Raw genomic sequence first — 19,502 nt, 5'->3', positions numbered from 1 at the left:
CATAATGTTATTCGAATACTCCCGCATTTGCGCACGCGCTTTAAAACTTTAGTAATAATAGGTTTGTTTTCCTAGGGAAAAGATGTCTCGTTTTCTATATTTAAAGAATTTGGAAACTCACGTTTATATATGTATATAAATTAATTGATAAAAAATATATAATAAAGTAGTAAAAGCTAAATAAATTTAAATCAGAAATATTATACATTCAATATTTAATATTCATATTTAATACATTTAACTACATGATCGCATAATATACATGTATGGTATATATATATATATATATATGGTATATATATATATATATATATATAGTATAATAACCATAGTTCTATCTATATTCTACTCTCTTATAGTAGTATCGTTAATGTACGTCGTGTTGTGAGGTGTTAGCCAGATACGTTTAAAGAAAGTGTAGGTTGGTGTGGGTGTGCATACTGCTGGAAGACAGCCGCACAAGTGAAAGGGTAATGGCAAGGAGTGGAGGTGATTTTCAGTGATCTTTAACAAATGGCTTTGTCCGAGGTGCACAATTTGGCTGCAATTATCGGCAACAATGGTTTTACTGTTAGCAAGGTAAGCATCCGCGTCTCTGACTTCATTGCCGAAAAAGTGACGTTCATTTTCCTTTACTGCAAAGTACAATGCAATAATTCCATCATAACGTGCAAAAAGGCGTAATTCTATTGTATAAAAGATATTATTTATCTAATAAAAGAAAGATATCTTTAATGTATGATGTAAAGATCATAATTTAAATAATAATTATTTAATAATTTAATTGATAGAAACTATTCGATTTTAGTTTATTGCCGATGTATACGATATGTAACTGTACTTACTCATAATAGATTTAAATTTGAAATTGTTATTCTTGAAATGGAGTCATGAAAAATTATATTTATTTTAATAAATTTAAAATTAATATTATAATAATTATTTTAATCATTATGTTAATAGATTTTAATAATATTTTTATAGTATATATTATTTCATATAAAAATTTTAACACATTTATATTATAATAATTCATAATTAATGCATAATAGAAATAATTATAATAAAATAAAAGATAAAATATTTATGTAATTGCTAATATTATTGTAATATAATTAGAAATTTAAATTTGATTTAAATACAAAATGATCTATTTTTTTTTATAGAATAACGTGGTTGAACGCAACATCAACATGTTGGAACCACGAAACAATTATCCAGCTGATAGATGTAATACAGAATATAATTATTGGAACTATGACTTAATGGAATGCAATACACAAAAAAATGTAAGATACTTAAAAATTATTCTTAATTTTTTATATGATTAATAATAAAATTAATTTTTATATACTTTACATTGTTTTATTAAAAACTATTTTTATGCATAGCAAATTAAATAAAATTATTATTATATCTTACATTATGTTTAAAAATTTTATAATATATATATATAAATAAATAAATAAATATATATATATATATATATATATATATATAATATATTTGCTATAATTTAAATATTGAGCTATTATTATATATTTATTTTTAATTTTTTGCAATAAAGATAATTATTTTTTTTTAAAATATTAAAGACCTGCTTATTTTCTTATATAATATTTTCATTTGTTAAATATGACATTTTACTGAATAAACTATATACATGTAAGAAATTTCATTTCACTCTATTTCATTTAAATATAAGTATTAATCTTACATAATCTGTGAAATATGTGTTTATTTACACAAATCTATATATTTTATATATATAAAAAGAAAAAATTTAAATTTAATAAAATAAGATGTTATATATATGATATATTAGGTTATTAATTTTAATATAATTTATAACTAAACCTATTATAGTTAAAAATATTATTTGAAAATTTGTTGAAAAAAGAAAAAAACATTATATTATGATACTAATTTAATCTTTTTTATTCACTTATTCATATAGATGAATGTAGAAGATGAAGATAGTCAGGATTTAAATAATCCTATGGTCAATGATTTAGTGTCAAAAATTCTTGATGATGATTCAATAGTTGGTGACAACGCTCACAATAATAGTTATAATGGCAATATTCAATATTATTCAGATACTCAATCCTGTATTATGGAAAATAAAATGGAAAGTAATACTGATCCTAATTTTACTATGGATCGTTTCAATATACATTCAACATTTAATAAATTACAAAATAATATTTCTAATAATGCTAAACTTGAATGTAATTATAACACTCTCTGTGGAGAGCTCAAAACATTGAGTCTCAATACATGTGTAGGGCAAGTATCAGATCAAGGAAATTTATATAACAATGGAATTGGTGCATATTCAAATACTTATCCATCTGATTCACAATCTTATGTACTACGTCCAAGTAATGAAAATTGTTGTATTAGTGGAAATACTATGCCTATATGCAACGATTTATTAACAACTACAAATGAGACAAATGTAGGCAAGCAGTCTGCTAACTGGACAGAAAATTTATCAACATCAGGATGTACATCAGACTTATTTGGAAATTATCAACGAATACAAAATTGTACAAATCCAGATCTTAACTTTAATATGGCTCTAACATTGGCTTTAGATTCTCCTGATCCAATAACTCTAAATGAATTAGAGTATCATAATAATATTGGACAAAATGGAACTAATACATATAATAATCCAACACCTTCTATGCATGAATTATACAGCATGACTGCCAATAATCAAACTTATAGACCAAGTTCAGCAATGACTGATTTGAGTATTGATTCTGGCTTTCTTTCAAATTCTCCATTACAACATTTTTCTCCAGCTGATACAAATTTGCATAATTGTTTTGGAAATAATATACAGCGGAGTAATGCTAATGATTATAAAGATTTACATGATTCAAATAGATTAAGCATGACAAATATCTCCATACCAAATGAACAACTTCAATTTTTGCATCAACAAGCTCGTAGCTACAAATTAAATCAAGCTGTGGACCAAGAATACAAACAATTAATTGACTATTATCCAGGTGTAAGTGATTTCACCACATCATCAATCAATAGTTTAGACACAAATGAAAATTGTCTTACAAATAATGATTATAAAATTGATAATAATTTATTGAAAATTATCAGTCCGAAATCAAAGACTATTGAAACTAAGACATATTCACCAATTGGATTTCCAAAAAATCTAAGTTCGCGTAATACTCACCAGTCAATTGCAAAATATGGATATCATAATTATCAACATTACACTGCCAATAACGGCGAGACTTTAAAAATGTTACCACAAAGTTCCACATCTTATCAGGATTTGAAGCAGCCTAATAATACTAATACATATAAAGTGGAAGGATTTGATCTTACCAAAGAAATAGCTTTTCCTTCTGTAAGTCATTTGACGAATCAAATAGCAGGGTCTTCAATGAACAAGGATACTTTTAATTATCTTATGAAACAACGACATCATATACCAAGAATACAAAATAGTCCTGGTATTCCATCTGCTGATGTCCTTTTTAATTCAGGAATAGTACCAAATCCGAGTACAGTAAGATCTGGAGTATTCCCACCAGTAATGCCAGTTCCTGTACCACTTCCAGTTCCACGACTATTTTCCGTACTATATGGTGGAGGCTTGAGCCTTAGAAATGGAAGTGGAACTTCTAGACGTACAGCACCTTCAAGTATATTACACTTCAGACTGGAACAAACTTATGAACAATTTAAACAATTAGAAAAAGAACGAAAAAAATGCGAAGCGGGATTAGCTGCTCATTTTCCTGGTAAAAGAGTGACAAGTGCAAACAATATACCTATTCCTCGCCTTCAAGGAAATCCATCACGCGTTGATCGTTTAGTCATTGATTATTTGAGAGAGCATGCACGCGTTATAACTTTGATTGCAAAGGTAATATATTATTATAAATTTTTTTATTTTTTCATTGATAAAAAAGCATAATTGCATTAAATAACAAAGCAATATTTTTTTTAAAAAGATGGAACGTTTACGAGGGACCACGATGAATCAACGTGTACATAAAGCTATGGAATATTGGTTGGAAGCAATAAAATTCGTCCAAGAATGTCGTAAACGTGAAGTTGCAAATGCTACTAAACGCCAAAAAGAAAATCCACCATGCATTCTTGTATACAATGATAATGGTATGTTCATTTATTCAATTTTTTAAAAAATATAATTTTTTTTTTAATTTATTTAATATTAATTAAAAAAAGTTATAAGTTATTTTTTTTATTTTTTTTAATTATTATTTTTAAAATAATAAAAAAAATTATTTAAAACACTTTTAAATATTTTTATTTATAGATATATTAACATTGGCAGCCAGTGTATATGAATTGACGAAGGCATCTCGATATGCAAGAACTGGTATGTATAACGCATTACAAGCTACATTATTGTATGACTTGGAAATAGAAAAGAAAGTCGTTGAAACTTCTAAAGATCCAGTCCTTGTGATGAAACGTAATGAAAGTCAGGTAACACATGATGCTGGTGATTATTCAAACAGTACCTAGCAAGATTTTGAAAACTGCTTTTCCATTTTGTGTGAAAAAACATAGATCGAGTCCAGCAGCTTTTTACTTACGTATTTCGCGTTACGTTAATGAAAAGCTTTTGCTGGCGTTTATCATAATTTTATCGCTGAGACAAAACAATGCCGCCCACTAATTGCGAAATTTTCAAAGCATCATATGGAGAAGTACACGTACTCCCGCCGAAATAGGAAAATCATATGCGTATCTACTTTTTACAAGTTAATAGTAACTCCATAGTTTTCTACTGTACATATTTTTATCCCTACTATATAGTACAGTTTTGGGAGTGTCAGTTCTTGGAATCCAATACTTGTGATTCAATTATCTATCGTACTTTCAAGTGATTTTGCTTGTTCTTCGCTAACAGACTAAGGAAAAGGAAACTTACGAACGTCAACATTTTTATCTTTGGATGTGTTGTGTTACATATTTCACAATGCTAAAGATAATTATTTCAAATTTATTGAGGATCCGATACTCGTAGAAAGAAAAAAACGAAGAACAAGATTGCTCAGACATACTAGAAGAAACAGAAAATTAAAAAAAGAAAAAGAGAAAAAAGAACGTTCGCAAGAATCTCCGACTATTACTCGTTTGCGTATGTGTCATAGGCTAGATAATATAGGCTAAATTTTACCAATATATTTGTTCAGAGTGCTAGGCAGTAATTTCTTAGACTAGTTCAATGTGGCCTTCCTTAAATGTGTGACCCAAGATGTATGTCAGATAGTCAAAGTACATCTCGAAAACTTCGAATATTTCGAAAAACTCAAAACGCGATGCGGTAATTTAAATCGCAGATCGGGTGAGCTTTTTCAATCTGTGAAAATATGTATAGCCTTTGATCTGACTCGATATATAGATATACATATATATATAATATAGATATATATATATATATATATATATATGTGGGGTGTGTGTGTGTGTGTGTGTGTGTGTGGGTGGGTGTGATAACGCAAATAATGTCCACTATATATACTACACATAAATCTTTGTTAAGAAAGGACTTTTCTAAAGCATACTTGTTACACGCATACACAAAATCGTGCTCTGGCGTAACATTTACGCACAGTATATAGTCGCATTACATTTAATTGCAAGATAAAATATAAAATATTCGTGTATATAATTACACATAATATGTGAAACATTATATATATATACGTACATATACGTATACATGTCTATGTGTGTGCGTGTACGTATGTACATAGATTTATGTGCAAGTACGTACAACATGTATAAGATATATAGAGAATTTTTAACGTGCATACGCAAAACATATAAAACTATTCCTACATACCTATATTACTACGTACTATACGTTCTAGACAAATTGATTAGCTCTATAACAGCCGACTTGCAAAGTTCAACATTTCCTCTACTCAATATTAAATAAGCTCTTTCACACCTGATAATTATTCCTAGGCTCAATATATTTTAACGTTCCAATGTGCGTATGTACGAATGTTCGTACGAATCCGTGTTTTATTATAATTTAAAAATCGCGATATAATCGCGTGCAAGTTCGAGTTCCACGGAAGCATCAAACGTCGTTTCGTTCTACGTTCTTGACGAGACTTCAACGGTGATTATTTCCGTATTCCTATGAAATTACAAAACATATATTCGCACAACGATAAACAAAAAATACTTCGTGTTAGAGAGAATTAAGAAAAAGAAAGGGAAAAAGAAATGTAAATTTATATAGTGTCCAACGCGTAGACGCATGGATAACGCATGGAGGCGAACAAAATTTTGATGCAACATTTTTGCTGTCTCGAGGTCTAACTTTCATAAATAATTAAATTGAATCGGTCGGCCTGTATTATCATTAAAAATGCTCGTAAAATCGGTTGTCGATTAACAAATGATGAAATATTAATATAATCATTTCTGTATATATCCGTCAATTTCCGTCTGAACTGTATGATCTACGTAGTGATTCCCAATGATAAAACGAGGAAGAATGGTGTTTCGGTTTAATTCCTCGGTATTTCTATATCAATCTTAGATGAGAGATATTATTAACGAAGTATTTAATTTAGTAATAGTAATACTTGTTACGAATAGAATTTTCTGGCTGTCTTTGTTGCCGATCACCATTAATGAACGAATATTTTAAGTTTTTGACAACAGACAAATTTATTTTTATATATTATGTTTTGATTATTTGCAAAATTATTAAAACTTTACAAAAAAAATTTTATATCGGTTACTCAAAATGATCAATCGATCATTTCATCGAATAAAATCCGTTTATTTTTACATATTAAAAGACCATATATTAAAAGTTTAAATTTTAATAAAAGGATTGTTAATTCAAAAAAATATCTAATAACTTTGAATCGAGTATTTTAATCGTAACACATTTTCGTAATATCGAAAAGATAGAGAAGTTTGTTAACTTTAGACATTTTTAGCAGACAAAATTATTAAATTGTTAATTACGAAGATATCTTCTTAATTTTGTCTTCGAACTTGAAATATCTAAACGAAATTGCTCGGCCGCAAAGACAACCCATTCTCGAAGAATGGTCCGGTACTCCAATCTTGTAAAAGACGCAAGATATACATACAGACTGCTTTTACATAGCGCTTACATAATCATTGGGGACCATGTCGAGCATTGTCTCCGCGTATATATCAGCATATCTTAGAAACTCATTTTTCATTAACACGAAGGAACATTTGCATTTCTTCACAATTTCTTCGTTATTTTTCTTTCTTTCTTTCTTTCTTTCTTTTTTTTTTTTATCTAATCTCACAGGTGTGCGGTTGTATAAATTTAACTCCTTTCCTCTTACGTTAATATCTTTTCGTTTACGTTCCTCTTTGTCCCCTGTCTTTTCTTCCCTTCTCAAAGTACGACGAAGGCAAAGTTGAATATAGAATCGGAAGAGAAACGCGTGTAGTGTTCATTATGATGTGTTTAATCCTCTTCCTTTTTTTTTTTTTCTCTCTCCTTCCATTTCAAAAATATCAAACGAGACAAATGATTAATAAATATGCGTCCGAAAATGACGAAAGTATAGGCTTAATAAAACTTTAATGAAAAATGTAAAAAAGAAAAAAAAAAATACAAAAAATACGTGTCTGTTAGGATAGAATAGAATTATCGAATTGCTCGTTAAGAAGAATTCTTACGGAATGAAAAGAAGATTAATCGTCGCTTATGCGTAAAATTTAGAAAATAGCGAACACGAGTATTCGAGGCGTGCTGATATTTCAGGCTGAAGAAGAAAGCAAAGCAGTGCTTTACACAATTTCCTTCCGCATTTGTCAACGTGTTTATATTATAACTGTGATATATGTAATGCCAATTTGTACATAACTTAACGCTGAAAAACTTACTGTCGCGGCAACGATACGGTGAACGCGGTCTACACGTTAATTTTTTTTTTCTTTTCTTGTTTATGTCAATATTTCGTTTCTCTTTTCATTTCCGCTTCAATCAATCGCTCCTTTGTTCTTATAACTTGGAATGTGATACCAATAGATAAATATACGCGTTCGATTCTAGTTTCGATTAAAAAACATTCTCTTCGGAAAAATTCAGGAAGCATCGATGTGTATACCCCCGCGATATAAACGAATCGTTTCTTAATAAACGTTTTCACTTAACAGATAGTACTTAGCACGAACAATTGTCAATATCATGCATCTGAAATATCTACGCCATTTACATTCGATATTTTTAAAGTAGTTTCTTGTAGTTTCGATGAGAAAAAAATAATTTTTTATCGCCCCTTTCGATCTCAAAACAACGTGTAATAATTTTTATTTCGAATGTTCATCCTTGCTCTGCATTTTACATTGACATTTCTTAGTTTTTTTTTTTTTTTTTTTAAAGTAAAATTGAAAAAATAGATTTTTGACCAATCTTCTCAATATAGATATCATATTGTTCGAAATAAAAACTTAGGAATCTCGGTAATCGATATATCGACTAGAAATTGATGGAAGAGTATAAAATTTTTATCGTGGAAAATTATAGGAAATTTCTTACGAGTTGCGGATTTCCCAAATCTTGAAAAAAATGAGGGAATAAAAGAGATTAGGTAGCAAAGAGTAACGTCACTTGCGTTTGTTTCCCGTTGCGTGCACAATCCCCCCCCCCCCCCCCCCCCCTGCCCTTCTTCCTGTGTTCGAAAAAAAAAGAACACGAATAATGCTTTCTCGCGTGAAGTTATTATACATATGTGCATGTGGCACGTATTCAGTGATTACCTCGTATCATATTTATTGTACGCAGCATCGTTAAGAATAGGAACACTATCTGCACGGATACGTGTTTGACAATCCTATTTAAATTGCATGTGATATTATATATTACCGAATAGCTAAATATATATATACATATATATATATCTAAGCGGATATACGCATTTGTACAAATTTTTTCACTGATAGCATATTAACAATGTTTAATTTTTGCTCTTATTAAACTTTAGAGCGTGAAAAGTATTTACTCGTGTTGCGAACAGATAAAATTTTAATTTTGATTTTAATTATTTCTTATTGAAATAATTTCTTCTTAAGTTTCACTACGTAATATAAAAGATGGAAAAAAAATTAATATTTATCGATCGAAATTATCTTCGATTTCAATAATTGTTTTACGTATTTAAATCTTTTCTCATATATTGGTTCTTATTAAAAAAAAAAAAAAAAAAAAAAAAAAAAAAAATTAATCTTTGAATTAATATGAAAAATCGCATGGAAAATCATTTCTTCTTATTAGTTATATTCATAGTAACGTTTGACGATATATTGACAGTTTCTTCTTGCAGCCTATTCTTGCCACTCTTCTCCTAAGTATATAACTTACGTCTTTTTTCTTCTTTCTTATAACTGAATAAAACTATTGTTATATTTTGTAGTTTTAGTATACAAGTGTCTATATCTTTTTTACGATTAATATTAATTAATCGATGAATTAATTGAAAATTAAAGTTACGTTTTAAGTGACAGAATAATCAGTGAAATATTTTGTACATGCGTATTCACGCGTCTACATGCTCGTGTGTGAAACGTATACATGAATATACAACTAATTCTTTGAGTTACGCGATGAAGCTACATAAGAGAAAAATCTATAAGCGTCCATACACAGATATAATAATATAAAGCAAAGTAATAACGAAAGAAAAATACATAAAAAACCGACCAATGTTTTAACTCACGAAACTCTCAAGACGTCTCGTCATAGCGTGTAATTGTAAGGCTCAATGATTTCTTTGCCGATCAATCTGTCGGCCGTTAATAGCGAAAACATTTTTCGCTTATATTAGATAACATTTGTGAAAATTCCGAATGGCAACTAGGATCAATACAGGGTCCGAATAATTTTGAACCGTACGAATATGATGCGCATACAAAATTAGACAGTGTTTAATTTCGTTTATTACATTTTACTTGACGAAAGTTAGAATTCCTCTAATATTTTATTTACGTATAATTGATATTGAGATGAGTATCGATTTTTGTAGATTTTCTGCTCTTTTTTTTTTTTTTTTTTTTTTTTAATTTAATACATACAATAAATTGTATGTATTAATGTAATTTACCTTCGATTGTTAAATTTATTATAGAGATACTTTAAAATTTCTCTTATATTTTTCTACTTCTATAAAAATACGAAGTAAAACTTTTAGATATAAAATATAATTATCTTTTATGGAAAATTCAAGGAATTGGTTTCCTTCTTTTTTTCATGCTTATTTTAATTTCGAATGATAAAACTTTAATTTTAAAAATAACATTCGAGAAATCACAGCCATTTTTTTCTTCAAATTTCAAATTTTTCACTGCCAAAGTTGCTTTAATTTTTCTGTGATCATTGTTTATCCGAAAAGAAAAATACTCGTGAAGCTCTGAATCAAGGACTGTTTGGCGTAGATTTTATTTCAATTTTGTGCGATATAATTATGATAATTTATTTTTAAAATAGATAAGATATTTTTAAAAAAAGAAAAATGCACTTTTTCGATCCAAAGTTATTTTAATTTTTTTAATAAAAATCTAAGATTAAAAATAATTGTAATTTCGTGCCTTTTTTTCAGTTCAGAATTATTCTTTCTTTCGTGAATTTGTAAATAGATTCCCGTTATCAGATACGAATTATATTAACCTCGAAAAACGGCATTATTTCACTTTAGATTGCCTATCGTTTTCTTAAATCTGACACGTGTTGTATCGTGACCATGGCACAAAATGTTGTATATCAAAAAGATCAATAACCATTGTACGTGTCAGAGCAACGTTTCGTGATAATGAAAACAAATTTTCCGCTTATCAAATTAACGTTTATCTGTTTTCGATTTTATATTTCCTATATAAATAACAAACTATTTGCTGAATTGACATTTACCATGCATTTTTCGTGTCCATTTCTTTGCCATTATTTGTATTATAAAATAACATTCAAGTGTTCAAATATCTATTAGATAATTTTATAAAAATTTCTAGCTTTCTATTTAAAAAATAAATAAATATATTATATTTAATAAGTATTATAAACGATATTAAATACTGTCTTAAATTGATATCTCTATTTTTTTTTTCTTTTTTCTTTTTTTTTTTTTCTCTCTTTTTTTTTTTTTTGTAGATCTTAATTCCACAGAATCAATAGTCAGTTGGTCCAGATCATTCCAATCGACAAGTGTTAACAATTACTTTGCACTTGTTAGTTCTCCGTTTTTCGTTCTTGATTCGCTCGATCATTCGACATTGCACGAATTGTTAATGTTTAATTAACTCGCGTTTAAAGTTTATTACATGGATATATTTAAAGGGATATTTAGTTCCACGTGAAATTGAATTAAGTTTGGTTTAACTCGATTAAAAAAAAAAAAAAAAATACAATAGTCAGGATATCGAATAGAAAAGATGGATACACAATAGTCAATAATGATGTTTACAGTTTAATCTTCCGATCAATTAGCACCGTCGATTAATAATTAATAGATTGACCAATAGAACAATTTCGCCATGAGAAATGATTAAATGTACGGTACTAACGAAGCGCTATACGTTCAAAAATACCTATGAAGAAACCATATCCACAGAGGTTTCTTGTTAAAAAACGAACACCTGTATGCCTAAGATACACGTATTCGCGCAACGTAAATATTATGGGAAATTTGTCCAACCGAAATGCAATATTTTTCTCGAAAAACGATCGTGATTGATCGTATACACGGAACAGTATGATAGTATTGTATGATAGTTTAATAATTTTTATCGCGTACCTTCGAACGCCAGTACAGCTTCAAAGGAATTTTTTAAAAAATGGTGCGAAGAATTGTTGTTTTGGAACAGCTACGACGGCCACAATTTTATTTCTCCGTATAATAATTGACCGTGTAATACGCTTTAATGATCGTGCACAATTTAGCTTAATTGTAGTGTGAATTCTCTTTCTCTATATCGAGTAATGTGCATATCGCAGAATTCATTTGATTTTATATTTTAAATTTTTATATATATATAATTATTGCGTAAACATGGTCTTGTTCATTTATTGAAATTTTTTCAGTATTTATAAATTATTAAAATAAATTAAAAAGTTATTTGAAATTTCAAAATTTAGCTTTTTTTTAATCCATATCAATTATTAGGGATTGAATTTGAAATGTTTAATTTTTTATTTTTACGATTTTTGCGTTGAAACAAAGATAAATATAATAAAGATATGCAATAAATGTTGAAAGAAAAAAATATCGATATAGAGAAAGAAAAGAAAAGTTGTAAGTAGATAATATAGTATTCGAGAACGTAATGTTAGTGTTAAAATGGCTAGCTCTATCGAAGTTTCTGTATTAATATCGGTAATAACTTTCTTTGATATTTGATTAAAAAAAAAAAAAAAAAAAAAAAAAAAAGAATGTTATAACAAGATATAGAAGATTATAGATATTAGGATAAGAGTTAGTTATTAATTCTTTCTTCTAAAAGCTTTTCAAAAACTTGATTCGAAACTTACGAATACTTTTTGAAAACATTTGAATTGAATAGATTCGAAGATCTTGAGATGAGCTGGAATGTCTTAAAAAAAATCTTTAAGATTCCCAAAACGTATTGTGGTATCAGCATATAAAATATTATTTTCTATATAAGAGAATTAAATTGATGATCACTTGAAGATCTTCAAGATCTATTAAAAAATCGATCTAAGATTAAAAAAAAAAAAAAAATTTGTTTAAGAGTAAACTTTGAGTAAAAATCGAAATGTTTTTGATTATGATATACGCATGGTGTATTACATTCATCAAGATATATATTTGTGTCATCTTAATATTAATTAAGTCGTTTCTTTCGATCGATCAATCTTCTTAAGATCGAGGATCGCTGCGTAACGATATAATGTTCAATACTTAACGACGTTCCATTTAACGATTTTTTAAAAGATCGTTGAATCAATTAATTTTACGTGAAAATAGAAGATTCTAGCGGTCTAGTTACATATTCGCGTAAAATTCATCGAAAGTCTGTTCTAAAATATGCATTATTCACGCACGCGTTTTCGTTCCTTCGTGTTTTCTCAATACCATTGCTTGGGGGACTGAGAGGACAAATTCGTTCCTTTCTTCGCAATTTTTATTTAGTCTTAGTATTACATTTAGTTAAATATAATGGCCTATGCGTTATTAACAGGTTGTTTCAGAATTATTGATACAAATTTGATTTGTATTTGATAAAAATACAAAATAATCTATTTTACCATCTCTTTTTTTTTTTTTTTAACCTCTATTGAAATGAAATACGTTTCAAAATTATTCAAATTTCAACGAAAAATCATTCGTTTTCTTTCAAATTAAATTTTACTTTTTCTATGTGATATGATACAGTAAATTTTTAGCATATCAACTTAACAAGCTTATTCGTTTAAGAAATATCTATGAATCAAATCTGTACTTATAATTCGCAATCTGTATTCGAGTGTTCGTGCTTTTGCCACTCTCTTCCTATCTTCAGTCAATAATTTAATAAATAATAACATTAAGCTGTTATTTAGCGAATCGTAAACGTTTCTATTAAACGATTATACGATCGATTCCATTCGAAACTTGCACCCGATCGTATCAGACTCTTGAGACCCGAAATACACGTCGCACAAGACATTTATCGATTCCTACTAATAATTATTAAAGTATAGCTAATAATTGGATTGTATATAGAAAGCTTTGTCTTATATAAGATCTTACGATGAGAAAAAAAATGGATTCGAAAACTGCTCAATCCGCGACGATAGAAATATTTCAACGTTCATATTTCATTGTTCGTACACTTCTTAAAATAACGATGTTATATCATTTTATCAAAAAACATCGACGAGCTCTTATTAATTCTTGGACGACGAATCTATGGTCGCGGAATTGCTCGTGAAACATTAACATCGAATATCAGTATCGATTCACAAAACTAGACAGACTCGAGGGAGGACAATTATCGAGAAGCTATACGCTAAAATATTTCTGATACGAAAAGAAGCCAAGGATCGTAGGGAAGTTTGTAGTCAAAGAGATGCAGAGGCATCTGTAATTCCTGATTAGAAACAAAGTGTAGTAAAAAGTTTAGTCACATCGATGTTAAAATATAGGTTAGTCTTGCAAAGATTTGACAAAGAAGGAAAGAATAAGCGAGTGATATCGCGAACGAAGTAATCGAAAGATGATTAGTAACAATTAGTAGATAAATACATATTACACGTACGTATACATATATGTAAACATTTACGTGAATTATTCGTAGTAAAACGTCGAAAGAAGACGATTAGACACATTTAGATAAATATAGAATATTTGTATGCGTGTACAAGGAAAGGAAGATTTATGAAATTCGAAATTGTCGGTGATGGCACTCTAGAGAAATTTGATAGGAATACAAATTTTAGATATATTATTTAATATTCGATGTTAAACCTCTGGCGAGATTCATTATTTTGTCGCTGATACGACGATAGTTATTTACTCGTTGATACACCTTTCATCATTTGAGACTTTATAGGTGACGACGAGAAAACAATTGCCTAGTTCAAATTTTTAGCAAATAATTTTCAGCTAATCCTAGATACGTATAGTGCAACATTATTCCAATGATACGTGTCGATGGAGAGCGACGCTTTTAATTGTAAATACTCCTAGTGATTTTTGATTGACGTTCTTTCCAGCGAGAAAGTTTTAAAAGAAAAATGAAATTACGCGGTATAATTATACGCGTATTGCCAGTGATTTCTCTTGGTTTCGTTTTCACTCTTTTTGATTTTCTTGTCTGTGAATTTTTTTTTCTTCTCCTTTTTTATTTTGTTTATTCCACTTTAGTGAATTTAGCTTAAGAATTCAATATTTGCATTAATGTCGTGAATTACACTCAATAGTATATTATTATACTGTTTTGGTCGGTTTGTAATTATTATTATTTTTTTTTTTTTGCAACCATCAAAGAAATACGTTAAAATGAAATAATATTCGTTCTCGTTGATTGAAAGACAGTGAATAAAAGGAAAGAAAGGGGAATTCTCAATTTTTTTGAGATTGAAAACTTCCTGTTCTAATTCCTGTTTTTTTTTTTTTTTTCCTATTGATTATTTTAGCTAATTTATTAGATATAATTAATAGATAATTATATAGTCGAAATATTATTATTTATTTTTTTTTCGATCACTAGATGATAATTAGTTTAACGTTGTTTGTATACCATAACACATGGTCACATATCGATGATTAACGACAACTATCAGCGATATCTTGCCAGTAGGTTTACGATCAACATTATTCCGCTTGTTTCACGTTTAGAAGAAAAATTAAAAAAAAAAAAAAAGGAAAATTATTAAAATGCAATCGTTAAAAATCGTTCGTATCGTTAAGAAAGATATCACAACTATTAATAGATTTAATGGAAACGAATAATTATATCTCCTTGTCTATGGGGTTGGGGCTAAATGGTGAACGGAGAACGATTCAAAAAATTCGTTTCTTTCTTCCTCTTGAACGCGTTGACGAGGGATATTACGTTCGCATAGTAATCTTTTAGAATATTCTCTAGCTTAGCGATGCTTTTCACGTAAATAAGTAATATTTCATCCCGACATGTTCCAATGTATTATTATCAAAAAGAAACGAATTTTTCGATTTCACGTTTTCTCAAAGCTTTTCAAGCTACTATTGCGAAATACTATCTCTGCATAATATACATGTATATATAATATATGATGGACAAATGGAGAAAAAAAAAAAAAAAAAAATAATGGACACAATCGTATCCATAATCGCATAAGTGGTATAAAATTATATGTATATTGGTTAGAACATGCAGGATTGTTCGCTTTCGCCGCTAGTAAACTATGGATCGCTATGGATCCTCAATCAAATTCAGCGATCGAATGTCGCAAACGATGGGTATATACGCTTTGGTGTCTAAGAAAAATGATAAAAAAAAAATATATATATATATAAATATATATACAATATATATACATATATAAAAAACGAAAAAAAAAAAACGGGAAAAAATAGAAAAAAAATAAAAGCAACGTGTTGTTCGCCGATGTTTAGAAGTGTCCAGCGAATAATCGAGGTCGCAGGCTGAAAGTTCTCAGGGAAATGCAACCGAAAGAGAGGATATAATTGTGAATGCAGAATTGCTTGCCCTGATCAATATTTTTTCGTGATGCCAGACAGAGGATCTTGACAATCTCGAGAAGATCGAATCGATGAAAATATGTGTGCGATGATAAAACGATTGATAAATTGTATCTCGTTCGTTTGAAAAAAAAAAATTATTCCATGTATGCTGAATCGTCGATTTAAAAATAGTTCTTCGTATTCTTGAGTTTTTTTTTATTTATTAATAACGGAAAATTAAACATTAAAATTAAATGTTCAAAAGGAAATGTTTCAAAAAGGAAAATCGATATATTCTTGATTCTAATGCTCTCTATATAATCGCCTTATTTTTTGTCACTGTTGATATTTTCTAATTTTTTTTTATCTTTTAAATAGTTTACGTGAAATACGTATTTTTATAATAATTATTATAAAGAAAGAATGATTACGAAATACGATATTCATTGATTCGGAGAGAATTGTCCAGATCTTTCGAGATCGCCTCATTGAACGATAAAAAAGAAGTGTGATCTCGTGGCCGTCATATACTTACTTATACGCATAAATTTATTTGTTCATATGAAGACAATCGTTTTACCGCAGAAAGTAAAGGGGAAAAAAAAAAAGAAACAAAAATAGCTTTGCAAACTTCAGGGTAACGAGTCAACAATGGCCGACTATTATCGAGAAATTAAACAAAATAAATAAATAAATAAATAAATAAAATAAAAAAATCTAAATAAACATCGACGTTGCGAGGGGAATACTGCTTGGTTTGCGGACCATTAAATACCAAATACTATACAACGATCGCGTTACAATAATTATTTAACATAGGTTGGAACACTGGAATATGGAAATGCAGTGATGGGTGCAGTGATTTTGCATCCGAATGAAAGCTCGATAAGAAAGCGTGATCGAAATCCAAATTGGGGATTTCTTTGCCGTTTTTGCGGTTGTCGGTTAGTAAATTTGATTGAGGACGTAATTCGTAAAGAACCAGCTATAATTCGTGTGCGTTTCTTTAGTAGTATTTCGAAGTTCGATTAGTTTTTCTTACTGAAACATAATTGTTCAATAAATAATGATCAAGGTAGAAACGAGAGAGATAGGGAGAGAAATAAAGAGAGAATGCGAGTTCGGTCTTAGAAAACTTGTCGCATAAATCTTGAATACTTTTACAGATGTACAGTTTCGAGATTTTGACAGAGAAAATTCTTCGGTGATGTACGATGTAAAAGTTTCATGATCAATTTCAATTTCAATTCAATTTTTGGTTCTTTTATTTTCCTCCATTTGAATCGAAGCGAAAAACTCGCGCTTTTCATTTCTGCTTATGCCCTTTATATTTTTAAATACTTTGGCAGACTTTTAAGTCCGATATCGACATTTGTAAAGAAAAAAAATTAGCTATTTTAGTTTTAAACGTCGATTCGGCAACATACAATGGTGTAAAGAAGTTTTCAAGCTAGACAGATTATTTTATTTATTCTTAAACATATTGATTTAAAAGTTTTTTTAAGAAAAAAAATTTTTTCTTTCTTTTGTTGTGTCAATTAAAAAAAAAAATTACATCCATCTATTTTGAAAATTTTCAAAATTATTATATATATTATATATTATAAAATTAAATAAAAATTTTTTTTAATCTCCAAATCTGAGAAAATTTATGTAAATCTGTCCGCTCGAAAACTTGCACGTTATTTCTATAAAGAAAGAATGATCTTTCGCATAATAATCTAGATGATCTTTTTGAAATGTATAAAATTTCACTCGATTACTAGTCTATCATTGCTTACGTAATTAACCGAAATTCAAAGCTCGGTTGCCAATTTTATCATATTTCAAACATATCGCAAAATCTTCGGAATTCGTGTGCTATCAAGATTACACTCTGCTCGCGTATAATTATACACTTGCCATGAAGGAAATAAGTATGTAACAAGTGCAGAATGTTTCCGATATAATTGTTTGCTCACGCGTTTGTATACATACATATACGCGGGGGGACGATTTATCATTCGATTTCGAATAATCGTCATCGAATTTTAAACTTCCCGCGCGATTCTCAGAATTTTCCTGATCATGCGCAGAAAGAGGACGAATAAATCCCTTGGGACATATTTTGCCATGTCGTACGATCGCAAAACAGAGATATATGCTTTGTAATGTATCTACGTATGCCCTGAACGATTAGGATTACGTTTTCAGGGCATTATTACTTAAATAATCCTCCTATTTCGCGTGGTGCTTAAAATTTGACTGAACATTAACATTGCGTCCATGTGTATCAAATTTTAAGCAAACAAAATATCATGGTGTATAAGATAATATTGCGGATGAAATTAAATTAGAAAGAGAGTTACATAACGGTGAATAATATAAGAATGATTGAACAAAGATGGTAAAAAAGGAAAACAATTAATGAAAAAAAAAATAGTGCTCAAATCATAAGTGACTATGCGTCTCGACGTGCATCTTTTTAACGCATTATACGTACAGAACGTTATATATTGACACGCGCGCGCGCGCGCGCATATACATGCATACACACGCATACATACACTAAAGACTGTAGAAATTCTTGAAAAGAAACGACGGTAGCTTGCACCTTCTGTAAATTGCACAAAATAATTTTTTACAGATAACATTATAATTCATGTAAATGCGTTATTTATGACAGTGCCACCGAATTGCAAGATATGAAATGAAAAATAAAAAAAAAAATCACTTTTCTCGTCGTTTTTTCGCAAGCGATCGTGTACGTTTGCCTATACTCGAATGAATTTTTATATTCGTTACGCTTAACTCGTATTAACATTGCGTTACTCTTCGACTGTTTTTTAAATAAAAGAAAAACTCCTGTCAAGAGATTAATCGCGATAAAATATATACTGCCGGAAAAAAAAAGATAATAAAAAATTAACCGAGGTATATCATCGTGTTTTAGACCAAACGATGATTCTCGATTAGCGCTCGTCGCTCGAAGTGCAAGCGTTGTATGGGACGAAATGGAACAATGGTACAATAAAAGTAATTTTTATTAAAATTCCATTATAAATTTCTTATTTGAATTCCTCAGAATTTCTCAGATATTTAATTAAATTTCAAATGAAAAATATTTTTAGTTAATATAGTATTTTTTAATATTATTAATAAAGTAAATCTGAATATTTTCATATTATATAAAGAAATAATTTTTCAGCAAATTTTATAAAATCTGTCATTTTCATTTATGAATTTTTTTTCCTTTCTTTTTTCTTTCTTTTTTGCATATATTTAATAAAGTTTAAAGCCATTGAAACCTTCAACGCTAAAATTTTAAAATAGCTC

The 19,502-nt window shown here is 28.8% G+C and overlaps 1 protein-coding gene across 2 annotated transcripts; it reads left to right on the top strand.

Annotated features, from left to right (window-relative positions):
• Nucleotides 1-453: 453 nt before the first annotated feature.
• LOC122715840 (meiosis-specific coiled-coil domain-containing protein MEIOC-like) lies at nt 454-19,158 on the top strand. Of its 2 annotated transcripts, XM_043938358.1 has the most exons (6): nt 454-579; nt 1,167-1,289; nt 1,958-3,907; nt 3,996-4,161; nt 4,325-4,387; nt 19,120-19,158. In XM_043938358.1, exons 1-6 carry the CDS (start codon nt 514-516, stop codon nt 19,140-19,142), a joined length of 2,391 nt encoding a protein of 796 aa, XP_043794293.1. In that variant the 5' UTR covers nt 454-513; the 3' UTR covers nt 19,143-19,158. The 2 variants fall into 2 exon arrangements, with proteins under 2 accessions (XP_043794293.1, XP_043794292.1); XM_043938357.1 differs by lacking the exon at nt 19,120-19,158 and having other exon boundaries at nt 4,325-5,047.
• Nucleotides 19,159-19,502: the final 344 nt, after the last annotated feature.

This window comes from Apis laboriosa, unplaced genomic scaffold, assembly GCF_014066325.1.
Source record: "Apis laboriosa isolate Shangri-la unplaced genomic scaffold, ASM1406632v1 scaffold40_cov151, whole genome shotgun sequence".
In the NCBI taxonomy this organism is placed as follows: Eukaryota; Metazoa; Arthropoda; class Insecta; order Hymenoptera; family Apidae; genus Apis; species Apis laboriosa.
Note: the sequence above shows the minus strand (reverse complement) of the source record. Positions and strands in the feature narration are given on the sequence as shown.